Genomic DNA, 16,341 nt, shown 5'->3' with positions numbered 1-16,341 from the left:
ATGTTTTTGTGACGCAACCGTTCCACTTTCCAGTTGCTCTTTATTTCTGCACTAAAAGAAAAACTTACACTTAGCAACGGCAATTTCTTTCAGGAGGAACAGACCCTCGGTCGCAGACAGTCTGGGGCTGAGATGCACTAAATGCCAGTTAGCTACGCCCCTACCTTTCATTTAACGCATCTCACACTCCGTCTGTCTTCCCCACATATAAAACCAGCAGCTGTGGGATCACTGACAACCTTGAAATAAAAGTAAAAGACAGAAACTCAACTTCAACTCAATTAGCTGCGGTGCCCTGTGTGTTTATATAACACTGTGCCCCTCAGAGGCTTTTTTGGATGCTCTTTTGGAAACACGTGCCGTTTCCCCCCGGCGACGCTCCTCCACATAACCTACGTCAGGAAATGGAGCCGGGCCACGGGCGGCACCGAGCCCAGGACGAGCACAGGTCAGCGGCTCTCGACCTTTTCAGCTCGCGGAGCCCAGAGCGAACGGACTCCTCTGGTTACGAGGCTGAAGGCGAGACCGTGGAGAAACACGAGCTGTGACAGCAGAAGGTGTGTTGACCCACTTTGACCCGGGCCTCAGCCCACCACAAGAGTTTTTAAAGAGCTTTCATGGATGCATATCTAACACGGTGACGTCCACCGACCAGTGACAGACCAAATTAAAGTGGATTTAAAAAAGCTGAAAATATTCTTGGCTCATTCTCTCTTTGTGAAGTTGTTGAAGGCAAAGCCAACATTTTTTATTTTGGCAAACTGGGTGAATCTACTGTCCATGGTCTCTGAGTACTTCCCACTTTAAATTATTAGCTTTAAAATAAAAAACAGAAATCTCAAACAGAGCAGCTCTGCTTAATTATCAAAAAAGAAAAAAAAAAAAGAGAGAGAATAAGGGTGTTAATTCATACACTGAGAGTTTTTTGAAATGGACCAACTGCTCTCTGCCACTGCACAGATTCAAGTTAATGAGGACTAATGTCCAGCAGCACAGACCCTAGTAATACTGGCAAAGTGGTAAAACCTTAATTCCATATCTTTGAAGTATTAAAAACCAAAAAAGAAATATAAGAAACCAAAACTTCTTTGCTGCTAATGTCTCTATACATATGAAAAAAAAACACAAAGCTAGAAAGCACCTACACAACTTATTGCCAGATCTTCTTCCTCTGTTGCACACATCTCATTAACATTAACTTAACCAACATTTCAATGTTCATCATACAGCAGAGCGTCTATATGGACTCTCCCCCAGAGTTTTTCTTTCCGATAATTAAACTCTCCAGAGCTCTCTTCCCTTTAACGTCCACATCCGACTCTGGGTCTGAGATTAATAATCCCAGAGACGGCCACATTAGCGTCTGTGTCTCTGTAATTAGTTTAACACAGATCTATATGTAGCAGGAGGGGAAGGGGTGAACATGGAAGTCATAATTAATACAAAGCAATTAAGAGGGAGCAACATTTCCTGCTGGAGAAAAGCTTTATTTGGAGATGATGGAGTTCTTTCTTGCCTTTAGTGTTTGCTCTGGGAGGGACTACTATATGAGACTATTTGAATTAGACTGAAACTGAATTTTCGTGGGCGGCACAGTGGTGTGGTTGTTAGCACTGATGCCTCACAGCCAGAAGGTTCTGGGTTCTAATCCATGTTCCGACTGGTTCCTTTCTGTGTGGAGTTTGCATGTTCTCCCTGTGTCTGTGTGGGTTCTCTCCAGGTTCTCCAGCTTCCTCCCACCATCCAAAGACTGGAGACCTGTCCAGGGTGTCCCCCCACCTCTCTCCCAATGACAGCTGGGATATTCTCCAGCCCCACCCCAACCCTCCAGAGGACAAGTGGTTACAGAAAATGAATGAATGAATGAATGTCTTGTCCTTTTCTGATAGTTGAAGTTGGCGTGGCTTGTGGATTTTATTTCGGGGCTCCAATCAGACTTTAGCAACATCTGAGTCAAAGTTGGAGTCAAATCAGATCACTGAAAAGACGACCACTCAAAAAAAACAGAAAGCTTTTTACTTTCTGTTTAGTGGTGCTCTGTGTTTGCTGCCTGTCAGATTAGATCTTTCTGTTCTTCGATGTACTGTCCTAGACGGATAAAAGCCTTGCGTCAAACCTACAACATGAGGAGCATAGTTTGAAGAGCCTCCTGCGTGCTGCAACCAAACTCTAAATGAAATGCAGGAAAAGGCACATTCACTAAATGATCACGTCTCTCGCTTGTTGGCTTCCGTACCATCACGTCTTATTACGGTCTCATTTAAACTCTCATTACAAAAAAAAAAGATGAATCTGTTAATAGTTTTGGCTCATTTGACACATGGTGATATTGACAAAGAAGCATCTTCAAACAGAGGGAACAGTTTGTTCCAGCGTGGCTCTTGACTTCTGTACATTGATTTTTTTTTTTTTTACAGAACATTTAGCAGTGTAATAATAGCTGTGATTACCAAGGAGCAGAAGTGAAAACATTTGGTGTTTTAGCCTATCGTGGACCAGCCGAGCTCTATGAACTCCTTTGTCTTCCTTGGCTCAAAATGGAAATACACTGGCTGCTGAAGGTTTCTGTCTGTGGTACAGTCAGTGTTTAAAGTAGCTCCACCGACGTTTGCAGCATCATCACGTGCAAAAGACTGTTTAGCAGAATAGTACCGAGATAACCTCAGTCATTACAATTGTTGGACTTTACCGTGTGCTTAAATGTCATTCAGATGTTTTGGCTGCAGCCTCTATTCAGACCCCAGTGGCCTAAACTGTCCCTCAGTTATTCTCTCTCTGCTCTGAATGAAACATGTTGGCTTCCTCTGTGCAGCATTCATGTCCTGCCTCTTCTTGCCTCAGCAATCATCGCACAAATTTGGGGAAATAACCAGTCTGGCAGTGTTGTGGCCTTGAGCCACAGCCTGAGCCCCCACTGGGTGTCTTCCCCGTTGTTCTCTGCAGAGACTGGCATGGCTACAGCTTTACGCATCAGTGTCTGGCTTCTCCACCAGTTTCAGAGCCTCGTGCATGCCAGCTGCTGACAGCTTCCGATTGATGTTCCTGTAGCGGCACCGCAGGAGGTTACTGTAGGTGGTCCTCAGATCACGGTTGAAAAATGCATAAATGAAGGGATTAATGAGGGAGTTGGCGTACCCCAGCCACAACAGAGTTCTCTCCAGCCAGAGCGGCACGCAGCTGCACTCCACGCCGCAGACAAACGGCCTGGCGGTGGATACCAGGAAGAAGGGCAACCAGCAGAAGGTGAAGGCGCCGACTACAATGCCCAGAGTAGCTGCAGCCTTCTGCTCCCGTTTGAAGATGGACTGGTTTTTCCTCTTCCGGCGTTGGTAGTTCTCGCCGGTCTTGAGGAGGCGGGAGACACGGGTGCTGCACTCCTCCTCCACCTCTCGCTGCAGCTTCAACGCCGCTGCCACGCAGTCCAAGCTCTCCTCCTCCTCCTCCTCAGCTCTCTCGTCCTGCTCCACCTCCGTCCCTTCGACGCTTGCCGTCTCTCCGGATTCTGCCGCGAGGTGAGCGTCATGCCCTCCTCTCCCCCCTCGGAGAGCCACCCCTGCACGCTGTTCTCCTTCTCTAGGGAAGCCAGTGATGGTGTGCTTGGCTGCGCTGAGCTTGGCTGCTCGGTAGATCCTGTAGTACATGATCAGCATCACTGACATGGGGATGTAGAACGCCACGGCTGTAGAGTAGACGGTGTAGCCAAAGTCCTGACTGATGAGGCAGACTCTGCCGTCGTTGACGTTCTGCGCCCAGCCGAACAGAGGGGGCAGGGTGATGGAGGCAGACAGGAGCCACACCGACAGGATCATCTTGGCCATGCAGCAGCCGTTTTGTCTGACAGGATACGTCAGGGGTTTTGTGATACCCAAGTACCTACAGATATAAATATGTCAAAATGAAAAATATACTGTACATACAAGAATAAACTGTTTTAATTCTAATCCAGCACACTTTAGGTGTTTTCTTGCCTCATTCCACCCTGAGTAAAAGATGCTCTCGTGCACCTGAACAAGGTGCCCTTGAGCAGAGTGCTCATCTACAATCTGTGGTGGCCATATGCAGCTCCCAGGTGGAGACCGGGCAGGCAATTTTAGGAGAGTGAAGCTCCAGCATGCCGAGGAGGACCATATGCGATCAGCGAAGCCTTTAGGTGATTAATAAGGCTGAGGTTTTCAGTTTGACTACATAACAGTGAGGTATCACAGTCAAACTACTCAGTGACAGAACACAAATTATATCCACTGAGTTTCATCAAGCAGCTCACAGATGAAAAAAACAATCCAAGAAAAGAAAAAGAGTTATGTGAATCTTCTGAATGTTTTCTACATTCTGAACCTTTTAAATGATAGAACCTGGATGAACCGTTAGACAGGACTCCTCTGGTGCTCATCTGGGTAAACAGCTAAACTGAAATATCACAGGTTTGATTCCCACTTTCATCTATTTTGAGTGAGTGCTGTGGAACGAGACCCTGAGGCACTGTGAGCCAGGGGACTGGGCAACGGAGTGCCTTAATAAAACAGTATGAATCATAAGTGGGATTAAAGGATGTGAATGGGACAAGTCCAGAATGTGGCAGCCTGTGACATAATGTCTGGAGACTCTGGGTCCAATTATCTACAATGTTTATAATATTATACATCAAGTTGCTTTATAGACTGTTTCACATATTGTTTTGCGTAAATATGTCACTTTCTGCGAGGATGTAAAAGTTGATCTCACCTGTCAATGCTGATTACGCACAGACTCATGATGGACGCGGTGCAGCACATCACATCCATGGCGATAAAAACGTTACAGAAGAACTGTCCGAATATCCACTGACCACCGATGAGGTCCGTGATGCTGACGAACGGCATCACGGCCAGAGCCACGGACAGGTCCGCGAGCGCCAGAGAAACAATCAGATAGTTGGACGGCTGGCGCAGCTTCTTGACGAAGCACACGGAGATGACCACCAGTAAGTTCCCGCATATTGTGGACAGCGTGAGCATGGTGAGGACCCCGCCGATCAGGACCTTCTCCACCCGTCCGTAGCTCAGGATCTGCTCCCCGCACCGGGTCCCATTCGTCTCCATGACCTGCGGCTGACTGGAGGTGGACGGAGAAGTGGCTGCTGCCGCTGCTGCTGCAGCCTCTGCGGCGTCCTGCGCAATCTTCAGCAGCCGGGGCGCAAGAGCCTCCGAGATCATCATGTTAGTGGAGCCCCCGGGATCTCCGCCACCGACTCTATCCTCAATCATAAAGGACCTCATGTTTCCACTACCGAAAGTTCCGTTACTCGCTCCCACAACAACCATTCTGCTGCCCTCTGTTCCTTTTTATCCATGGGTTTGGAGACTCGTCCGGTGGTGACATAGGCGCGCACAGATGTGCCACTGTTGGTGTGAGGAATGAGTAATTCCTTTCCACAGCCCCCCTCCAGAAAAACTACGCTGGCATGCTCTCTTTCTGTTCACACAGGCTCGACGCCTTCATTCTTCTATTTAGGGACATACTCGTCATTACGCACGTGGCGCGCCGCTGGCATGATCCCAAAATACCTGCCCTATAAAATACTATTTTATTTCCTGATGTCTGTGGCCTATCTGGCTACTACCCGACTTTTCAGTCTGGTGAACAGAAAGACAGAAACTTAAAAAAGAACGGCGCGCGCGCACATATGAGAAAAGTTGACGTGTGACGTCAAAAGAAGTGTTGGATTGCATACAGGCTGCCAATTACTTAGTGTCTAAACATGCACACAACATCCACACAACATCCCCTGGGCCATTTTCCCAATTTATTCTACTGAAATGGCCAAACTGTGCCACTTGGTGACCGTGCGCAATTGCGCAGAATGAAGGAACGTCCTGCAGATCTCGAGTCGCTTGTGTTATTGATCTCCTTCCGCACACACGCGCACTCACTGGAGCGAGACAAAGACAAAGATGATCCGCAGAATGTGAATGAAGTCCAGTCTAAATAATGAGGTGGAAGAACGGGTCGTTTTGGGTTTTCTCATTAAAACAAAACAAAACAAAACAAAAAAAAAACAAAAAAAAAAACCACTTTGCTCATGAAGAGAAGCTTCATGCAAAGCTTGGTTGGTCCTTATGTAATCAAGCTGAGGAGATTGATCTCCCACAATTCCCTATTCAATCATTTTTGCTATTTACAGTCGTGGTGGCATTAAATTATGAATGTTTGGACAAGAGGTGCGGTCTGCCTTCCTCTCACCTCTCAGTCTTCTGAGATTTACGCTGCTGGAGGGGAGAACGGGACCCCAAACTGAGTTCCAAGCCCTTTCATCATTCTCCAATCTAAGCCCAATTACTGTATGGTAACCTCATACGTGGGCATGAGACTAACGCAGGTGAAAACATTGGATACTACCGCCTCCAAGCGGCCACAAGCCCGAACTGCATGTTATTGCTGTACAATTCCTGGAAGTTAAATGAAATTTCTTTCTCTTTAATTGGAGAGAATAAGGAGCTAAAGTAATTTGTGCAATAAAAAATAATATCAAACTGCACATGTATTGTGCTGCAAGGCCTTACATCTATGTTAAGACCACTTGGATGAGGTGCATAGAATGTTTGTGAATCTTCAATCTTGAGTGGGAGTCAGTGACATAAACAGATGTGGGTTCATCCTACTTTACAAAGATGAAAGTTTTATTTTAAAGAGGCGATATCGTTGCTGCTACCTTACCAAGTCCCATCTAATCAGCGCACAGACACACGAGAGCTGCCAAAAAAGCCTGCTGTGCAAACAAGACTCAGTCATTAAACAGGTCAGACCGCTTCAAAGGACATCTAACTTCAAAAAAGGCTATTTTAATCCACCACAGCAGCACAGTTAGGCAGAAAATACCAAAGACAGCAGACTAACGCGCCAGCAGCACCCGGGGTCAGTGTTCTCGCTGACTCGGCACCACGCTGGAAATCCTGTTACGTAAAAGCTTTATTTGATTTGATGTTTTAATTTATTTTTAAGGACGTGAACATATTCTACGTACATGGAATATGTTTTATCTTACTCAACAAAGCTGCCCGAGCGTCCAGAACAGCTCACAGCAGCGGAATTTTTGGAGCGACGTGATGAATTAATAAATTAGAGGCTGTCCAGCTCAGTGGAAGCTTTGGTTCTGACTATCAGTGCTACAGGGATGCAGTCATTTTTGATTTTGTGCCTTCAAGGCTTCTGATTATAGATGTGTTTGTCTTATTGTGCAGCTGCCACCTCAGCCATGGATGCAAACCTGTGAACCTTCAGTCCCAAAGCTGCCTCTCTAACCACTGCTCCACAGCTCCCCCGAAACTTTTACTGTTCTTAATTCTGCAGCATTGACTATAGTGCAGACAAGGAATGGTTTTCCATGTTTAAGGACCGTGCCTGGAGTCCTTCCCGACACATTTAGATGAATGAACCGGAGTGCAAGCCGAATCATTAGCCCAGCCTCATTAAAGCTTTTTTTGTGGATTTGTTGTGTTTCCTTCCTTTCGGTTGCTATAGCAGCAGAAGTCCATCCATAGCCGTGGAAGGACACGTTTATATATTAGAGTTGACCAGAACAGCTCTGTGTCTGTGTCTATTTTTTGCCGTTTAATATTTATGTGTCTGAAATTTGTTTTTGGAAATTGGGTTCGCCGACTGGAAACTCTCAGCAAACATATTTCTAACACTAATCATCAAATATAGGCCACAATAAGAAAACATCTGTTGGAGTAGAAGCATCTGCTCAGAGCGGACAGGCGTTAACAGCACGTTATTATAATAATGGATGAATGGTTACTCCGGTTCTTCTTTTTGGCCCCTGAACATGAAAAAAACACTGAATATTAGGACCATTTTTCAATCCAGGACAGCAGATATTCATCCAGAGTGTAGCTTCTTAGAACCAATAACTGATTGTTGTCTTTGTAAGAGTCTCATTAATTTCCTAATTAAAGTCCTGTCTGGGTAAAAACCTGCCAGGCTTCTAGTCTTGCTCATCACTCTCGTTACTTTGCAGACCTCACTTTATTGTCTTGTTGTTTTTAATACACCTGCTGAGGTTTAATGACCTTTTAGCCATCTGCGACCCATGAATTCATTTTATTATCTTACCATTCTTTTGTTGCCTTGTTTTTTAATTGCAGCTATGCCATGGTTCTCATGGGAACAGGTGCGTCAGGGTAATGAACGCATGCAGAAACGACTGCGTATCAATCATCTCCCTCCGACCTGAACAGCTACAAACTGTGTCTGAAGCATGTGAGGCTGTATTTATGGAGGTCATGCTCTTGTTTGGAAGTCCTTAGCTGTGAAATGTTGATTAATGGAACTGTCCCACAAGTACTTAGAAAACATTTACTGCTCGTTACATTTTAGGAGGAAGGTATGACTAATTCAAAAGTGTGGTGGCCTGCTTGCATGATCAAGAGTCTGTGTTGCCCAGATTGTTTGTGACTTGTTGCCAAATAGGCGGCTCTGGTTGCTCAGACTGACACTGACAGATTGGTTGCTTTATACGTAGCAACAGGTTTAGCCTTTTGCTTGTTTCATGATAAATTTACAAAAAACAGGATATTTAGCCTTTTAACAAGCTACTATGCAAATAAGTTTAGTTGATTTACACACACCATTGTGTTTAGTATGTTTAGCATTTTAACAAGCAACAGTTTATTCATTCATCTTCTTTAACCGCTTGTTCCTGCTAAGGGTCATGGGGGGCTGGAGCCAACAGACTGAAGAACTCTTTCGTCCCCCTGGCCATCAGGCTGTACAACAGCTCTCAGTGATGACAGGAGACACAATAGACAATGGACAAATCTTGTTGCACTACTTACTGGACACATTAATTTATTAATTTCATTCATCTGCACTCTAAAAAAGAATGTACTGAGTTTACTCAAAAAGGTATGTTTACTTTTTGCATAGATCTTTTTGAGTTGTCCTAACTTCAGTGTTAATTTAGTAATCAGTACTAGTCCAGCATCGTAAGGCGAACTTAAATAGCCACACAAATCTAAAGCTGTATTAAGTTGAATCTAATTGATTTTTTGTATATACTACTTGAATTTTCACGTTGATTGTACTTGATATACGTTATTACTACAAGATAAAATCAAGTACAATGACCATGATTTTTATATATATCCAAGAGCTAAATCAAGTAGTGCTTACTTAAATAGGTTGTCATCTCATCATTCAAATTTAAGTTGTTCTAACTTTATTTAGTGAATGTTTTCTACTCAGAAATGTCCATGCAAAAAGTAAACATACTTATTATAGTATATGCAACTCATTTTACTCAAGTTGGGGTAAATAATAAACAAGAACCACAATTTACAATTCAAATACTTTATTTTGTGAACATCCTTTAAACTTTTGACATCATTCATCTGTAACAGACCTAACAGTAGTACGTTGCGGCAGTGATGTCAAAACACTGTGACCCTCAGAGGTAAAAGAACAGTTCTACATTTTGGCAAACTCATCAACTATGCATGGTTGAGGATTCGATATAAGTGCAAATATTGCCGACACATTGTTAGTATAAATGTCAGAGAACATAGAAACCACATGGAAATGTGTTGTGTTAGCTTACCCGTCATCCGGTGCAGCTTTCATTGATTGCCATACAAATACCATGCAGACGAGTGGAGGTAATTAGCTCAAACAAACATGTAAACAAAGATGGCTTAAAACGGGTAAGCTAACACGACACATTTCCATGTGGTTTCTATTATGTTCTCTGACATTTATACTAACGATGTGAGGCGGTCTTGGTGGAAAAAAAGTTTGTTTAGTGGACTAACTTTGCCCGTGAAAGTATGCCCGTTCACTTAGGTTTTAACAGGTCTGAAGCTAGTAGCTGCACCCTGTCTGTATCTAGGCAACGACTACCATGACAACTAATATTTTCACGTCACTAGTCACATGAAGCACACATGACAGGTTAAAATAAACCAAAGTTTCCCTTTTTGTGTGTGTGTGTGTGTGTGTGTGTGTGTGTGTGTGTGTGTGTGTGTGTGTGCCTAGGTGTTATATGTTGCACCTGTTTAAGTTTTTCTGATGGGTAAATGGGTTTGACTATGCTGTTTCCCACCAGTCACAATTGTGACCAAGGATAAAACGTACATTTTCATTAACTAACTTTTTTTGGCAAACTCATGAACTATGCCTTTATGGTTGTGGATCCAAATGCAAATATCGCTGACAAGCGCCATCAAAAACAGTTAACATTCTGGGTCAGCTGAAAAGAATACAGTCCACAATATTCCAGCTCTCAATCAACGACAATCAACTTCAAAGACTGGAATAACACAAGCAGCAACCATCTCAGATGCAAGCTGGATGACATTTAACCACGTAATCTAGAAAGAACAACTGGAACAGCAAGTCCATCACAGCACAAATGAGGTGTCCATGTTTGATTTTCAGTCATGAGGCTCAAAGGCTTTTCCTAGCAGCTTTTGCTTTAGAGATGTGACTTTTGGGCTGCTTTTCTGACCATCTAATTTCAGGAATACCTTCTGAAATACCTCACAAGTGTACTTCAGCTCTCGTGGGTAGCTCAGATTGAGGGCATAGATGAGGCCCATCAGCAGAGCACAGGCCCTTGGTACATCCAGCCCCTGCAGGACTTCTGTGCCCTCTATCATGATGGTCGCAGTGGCTGGATGAGATGCTGTGCCGCCTTTGGTGACTAGGATCTTCATGACCCGACTCTCAAGGTCTCCACTTTGGCCCTCAGAATCCTGAATGCAAGAATATGAGAAACACATGTCAGTATTCATTGTCATTAAGCTGGCAAACTCGACCCCTAGCTACCTATGTTTGCTTTTACTTTTTTTTTAACCCTCGTGTTGTCTTCTCACGTCAAATTGACTCCATATATTTTTACTGTTCCTTCTTTCCTCCGTCCCTCCCTCCTTCCTTTTCCTTCCCCTGCCTTCCTCGCTCCATTTCTCTTTTTACCTTCCTTCTTCCACTACTTCCTACCTTCGTCCTCCTTTGTTACGTCTTTCCCCTTTCCATTCTCTCTTAACTTTCTTCCCTCCTTCGTTACCTTTTTCTTTTCTACCTCTTTCTTCCCTCCCTCCTTTTTTCCATCCTCCCTTACTCATTTCCCTCCTTCATCCTCCTTTCCTTCCTTGACCTGAGGACAGCATGAGGGTTACCATAGTGGAAGGCAAATTCTATAACAGTGCTCTGGAGACAAGGAAAACCTGTTTTACCGCATTTCCATTCGGGACATGCGCTTAAGAGAGAGACAGATACAGGAGAGTGATTGACAAAGACAGCATGAAAGGAAAGTTAAATTTTGCTTAAAGTTCATAACTTCAATTTCACTCCAAGATAGAAATGTCTAACGACCAATTTATCAGACAATCAAGCATGTCAATGAGCTGCGTTGTGTCACAATGGGAAAGGTGTTGCATGGATATTCGGTTTTACCTACCACATATTCGAAAAGATCATCCTCGTTTTCCCCAAGATAGACCACCAAGCAGCGAATGGCAACCTCTCTGCGAATTTCAACTGTGTATGAAAGTTGGATGAAAGCTGTGCCGGGTAACAGGTAGGCTAACACAACACATTTACATGTGGTTTTATACTATACATTTACATTTATACTAACAATGTGAGGCAGTCTTGGTGGAAAAAAAGCTTGTTTAGTGGACTAACTTTGCCCGTAAAAGTATGCCTGTTCACTTACATTGTAACAGGTGTGAAGCTAGTAGCAGCGTCCCGACTGTATCTAGATAACAGCTAAATATTTTCACGTCACTAGTCACACAAAGCACATTTATGACAATCGAAGACAGGTTGAAATAAACCGAAGTTTCCCTTTAAATGTGCCCCAGATGTACTTTGCACAATTTGAGATAGTTATGTAGTTTTGAGACCCATTTTGAAATCTAAAAGCAGCAACAGAAGGAAACACATTTGGGTCATTCTATGGAAATATCAAGAACAGAAAATGGCAGAAGCAACAAACAGAATGTGATAAAAAAAAAATAATAATAATTTTATCATCGTGCCAAAGCCTTGACTACAAATCCAGCAAATGTGACACACAAGCCATCTATGGCAAGTAGATGTATCGCTTCAGAGTGACCATACGCTTCCCTGCAATGGTGTATGCTGTTAAAGGGAATATATCAGACAACTGAGCTGGATCAAGAACTTTAATAGTACTTGTATTCTCCAGCTCATAGCTGCCAAGGTGCTCAATAAACCAAGCATGGAAACATTTCACAATAAATCCAGGTTTACCATCAACAACTACAACCTGAATTAGCTCTCCAAAATCTGGAAGGCCACCAGTTGAACCATTAGCCAAGATCATTCCAGTGGCATATTTAGTGCCACTGTAACACACTGTGTTAGCCAAGTGAATACATGACTTACCAGGGTACTTGGCTTCCACTGCTCCCTTGATGTCCTCTCTCAGCACAGTCAAATCTACCTCTGACAGTTTGGTCACCTGCAATGAAGGTTGGAGAACCTTACTGTCATGAAGATGATACGCAATCATCATCTGATGCTTCACTGAGAGAGACAGAAGAATGTTGCGGAAAGAGTGTACATGTCTGACAACACGTTTAAAGAAGCTATGTTTAGCCTCAAACCGCATCGTCCACAGTGACACAAGTGGTCCAAAAGCCTTTATCAACTGAGGATAATGTTCTATGAAATGGTGCTTTGGAATTAGTGTTTGACCAGGGAAAGCTTCACAGAATCTGTGCCGATGCTCTGATATCTTACTGTCCAAGAAACAAATTGTCTCATCTGTATGGACAGGGGCTACAACAAGTTCAACTATGTCCTTGAGGTTGAGAAGAACCTGCCATGTTGGGTGACCCAGTGGTATCCTTGTGCCAATAATGAAAGGAAGGAGTCGCAGCAAAGCCCAATTTTCATGAGCATTCCCACCAACAGTTTTTTTAACAGCAAAACTAAGGGGTACTGGTTGTGGTGCATCCTTCTTATCTGTCCACCTGTATGGAAACTCTGCAATAAATTTATTCAGTTCTATAAGAGTGAAATATTTGTTCTTAATGAAGGTATCTATACACAATGCTAATTCTTTTGGTACAATGCCTTCAAAAAGATCATGCAACAAATCCGGGGGGTAGCCTGAAATAACGTCAAAATGTTTTAGTTTTTCTGTTAGTGGACACAGCCGCTTTACTCCATAGCTATGGCACCCACTCACCTGTGCAGTTTGAACGTGAACTGTGTGGCCTTCTTTGGTCCTGGGAGGAAATGTTCCTGTTCGAACCTCACATTCTTGAAATTTGGCGCGTTCTCCAAGACACCATCGACATATGTATGAACTTGAAAAACTCTCAACAAATCCACCGATGGAATGAGCACCCAGGTTGTCTGCAATGACAGAAGAGACAGTACCTTTAACTCGTCTACCAAGAGAGGGAATGTAAAGTCCGTCCTCCTCAAGACTACCAAGATCTTTGAGAAGTGGCTCTAACACAGCATCATATCCATATTGTTTTATGTCCTCAGCTTTGCAAAGAATGGCTAAAAATATTGAGGTCAGTGAAGACCGGAGCAATGGTGGGACATTCGCAAGAACCCAATAGACAGCAGTGATTTTGTGCTTTTTTCTCGAAGTTCCAAGTGGATTGCACACTTCAAATTCATCCACATATAAATTGAGAGCTATTGCCGGATTATTTTCAGAGAATAATTTGTTCGCTTTAAAGTGAGTACCATCATAAAATGTTGTGTACTGAGTTTCTGTATTTTCTGTGTTCAGTGCTTTTTTATCACTGTTCATGAGGAAATCCTGCATTTCCTTCTTCTTAAAAATCTCAGATAATGACTTCAGAATAGGTACATACTGGAAGCTTTTATGCTCCTGGGAATTAAGCACATACTCAACTGGCTCCACCACAGAGAAATTTTCCTTATAATATGTATTTCTCTTGTAGGCGGTCGACAGAGGGCCATCACTCCTCAATGTTTGGCTGATGGGGTTGGATCCACAGAGTTCTGTTACCATGTCAGTGATCACAGAATCATCAAGTTCACATTTATGCTTCTCTAAGCATGACTGCAAAATTCCTTTCATGATCGGACCTGATGCTGAACTTGAAATAAAGTTTAGTTCTTCCACCATCTCATCAATACACTGCTTGGGCACATTAGATATGCTTTCCAATTTCAGAAAGAGGTGGGCAAGATTAGCTTCAATTATGTTAGGCAATTCTTTTCTTTCTTCATCATAACTCTCTCCACACTCAACATCTTCCTCATCAGCAGGATCATCCCCTGCATTAACAGGATTCACATACCTGTGTAAGAGCTCAGGCTTGAAGTCATCCAGTGAGTGAGGTGTGTGTTTCCGTGTCCTATGAGAGGCAAATGTACCATATATGTTGGTTTTGAAATGGCAATTTTCAAACACACATGTGACGGTTTCTTGTTTTTTTAAGTGACGGCCAATATGTTCAAAGTACTCCCTCTCTGTGGTGATGGTGCTTAGGGTACAACATGGACATTTAAAAGACAGGACATCATTAACTTGTGTTGTTTTATAAGATGTATGACTTCTTGTCATGTGTGATTTAAGGCTGGCCCATGTTTTGAAAGAGCAATAGCATTCCCAATGGAGACACGGCAAAAATTGCCCACCATGCATGTGCCGTAGCCTGTAGTGTTTTAAAAGCTCAGTCTTTCTGGGAGTTTCATATTTGCAAATTTTACAGCACCAATTCATTGCAAAAATGTATGCTATTACCCAGATTCGGTGAAAGACTTCTAAAAAACTACTTCATAATCAGATTCGAGCAACAAGTCAGAATCAATCAGTCAAACGGCAGTAAGTTAACTTAGCTCTTGACGCTAACGAAATGCTAAAATGGCAGCCGAGCTTACCTTTCAAGCAGCAACAGCAGCCACCGGTGCCGCGTCAAATATGCCCCCACGACGTCCAGCAAGAAGCCTCCGACAGGACCTGACGTCTTTGGCAGCGTAGCAATCCGGGTACACAATAATAAGCAGTTCCAAACTCTTCAGACTGAAGACGTGAAAGTTCAAACTAAGCAAACAGCAGCGTTCTCTGCGAGCAGACAGCGTGTCTCAGCTTCCCAAATTGGCTGCACCTGGAGCCTCTCGTCTGGTTCATTAGAGACCACGCCCACGCATCTTTTGAGTTTCAGGATAAAAGTTTGCATAATGCCAACTTGATATTTGTGTCTTGTTGAGCTGTTGCACCGTTATCCATTCAAAATACTCATGAAAATGAGTATGGATCATTTTTTTATTTTCGACTTGGTTTAACTAGATGAATAAAGTTGGTTACTTAGTTAAACAAATAGATGCTGCAAACTTAAATGTTTGTATTGAAATTGCATATTTATTTAAGTTGAATTTACTGTCACCTTGCTTTATTCTTTAGAGTGTGTTTACAAACTAATTTAATTGCACACAGTCCTCCCCATTTGTAGCTTTTGTAAAAAAAAAATATTTGTAAAAAACACTTCTACTTCTATGGTCACTTTATATTTTTAACATAGTTTATAGTTGTATAAAACATTTTTATTTCTAGTTACTTTCTATTTTTTATATAGTTTTTCTATAGACGATTAGCACGGGTTAACTTAACACAGTTATATATTTATTTTCTATGCAAATGTTTAATTCCTCTGCACATTTTTTAACTTTCAGAGTTTTAACTCCTCCACATATTTAATTTCTCTGTACATATTTAAAATCTATGCAAATGTTTAATTTTACTATATATGTTTAATTTCTTTGATTTCTCTGTACACATTTAAATTTACATTTATCTCACCACTGTGCCGCAGGCAACAATTCTTTTAATAAATATTGTTAACGCTAACAGACCAGCATGTTTAGTCTTTTAAATAGCAAACATGCTAATGTTTTAATGCTAAATTAACACATACCACTATATTTAGCTTTTTAACAAGCAAACATGCTAAACGTTGTATGCTAAATGTTAACTGAGTTGGCGCTATCCAGTTTAGCTAAGCAGCTAACAGCCAAAACATTTGATTAACAACTTTATTCTTTTAAGAGTTACCTGATCTAACTCAGCATTTGCTCTCATGCTAACATAAGCTAACATTTCATTTTTCTATCTTTTTTCTTCCATTTTCATTGTTTCATTCCCAACAATGATATCAAGCCTCTGATAATTAACCAATTAATTAATTAATCTATTTAATAATGTATTTACTTATATTGCATGTTAGTTTCTTAGTAGCCAGATTCCCTGGTTCATGAGGTTACCAGTGAATTTCCAGTTAAAATGATCAGACAGTTATGACACAGCAGATTTTTTTTCTTTAATTTGATATTTAATTTATTCATTTATTT

The 16,341-nt window shown here is 42.3% G+C and overlaps 2 protein-coding genes across 6 annotated transcripts; both read right to left on the bottom strand.

Moving 5' to 3' along the window:
• Window positions 1-2,963: 2,963 nt before the first annotated feature.
• LOC311500180 (5-hydroxytryptamine receptor 7-like) lies at window positions 2,964-5,359 on the bottom strand (the record flags this gene model as incomplete). Its single annotated transcript, XM_084561417.1, has 2 exons — window positions 4,723-5,359; window positions 2,964-3,873 (listed from the first exon to the last, which is right to left on the bottom strand). The coding sequence occupies exons 1-2, from the start codon at window positions 5,298-5,300 to the stop codon at window positions 2,964-2,966; spliced, it is 1,488 nt and encodes a 495-aa protein (XP_084417543.1). The 5' UTR covers window positions 5,301-5,359.
• A 3,509-nt stretch (window positions 5,360-8,868) lies between these two features.
• Window positions 8,869-15,364, bottom strand: LOC311500217 (uncharacterized protein). 5 transcript variants are annotated; one of them, XM_084561474.1, is made up of 5 exons: window positions 14,875-15,364; window positions 14,292-14,348; window positions 12,385-13,362; window positions 11,432-11,511; window positions 8,869-10,727 (listed from the first exon to the last, which is right to left on the bottom strand). In XM_084561474.1, exons 2-5 carry the CDS (start codon window positions 14,317-14,319, stop codon window positions 10,407-10,409), a joined length of 1,407 nt encoding a protein of 468 aa, XP_084417600.1. In that variant the 5' UTR covers window positions 14,320-14,348; window positions 14,875-15,364; the 3' UTR covers window positions 8,869-10,406. The 5 variants fall into 5 exon arrangements, with proteins under 5 accessions (XP_084417600.1, XP_084417598.1, XP_084417599.1 ...); XM_084561472.1 differs by having other exon boundaries at window positions 12,385-12,460; window positions 13,193-15,364; XM_084561473.1 differs by having other exon boundaries at window positions 14,292-15,364.
• Window positions 15,365-16,341: the final 977 nt, after the last annotated feature.

This window comes from Chelon labrosus, assembly GCF_963514085.1.
Source record: "Chelon labrosus genome assembly, chromosome: 15".
Taxonomy (NCBI): domain Eukaryota; kingdom Metazoa; phylum Chordata; class Actinopteri; order Mugiliformes; family Mugilidae; genus Chelon; species Chelon labrosus.
Note: the sequence above shows the minus strand (reverse complement) of the source record. Positions and strands in the feature narration are given on the sequence as shown.

What these genes read in the sequence shown, in the direction of transcription:
- LOC311500217 (XM_084561470.1), bottom strand. Translation starts at nt 14,716, where the DNA reads ATGAATTGGTGCTGTAAAATTTGCAAATATGAAACTCCCAGAAAGACT. An exon ending in AGTGGAAGCCAAGTACCCTG is followed by an intron (nt 11,512 to 12,384) that starts GTAAGTCATGTA and finishes TTTCATACACAG; the next exon opens with TTGAAATTCGCAGAGAGGTT. An exon ending in ATGATCTTTTCGAATATGTG is followed by an intron (nt 10,728 to 11,431) that starts GTAGGTAAAACC and finishes TCTTGCATTCAG; the next exon opens with GATTCTGAGGGCCAAAGTGG.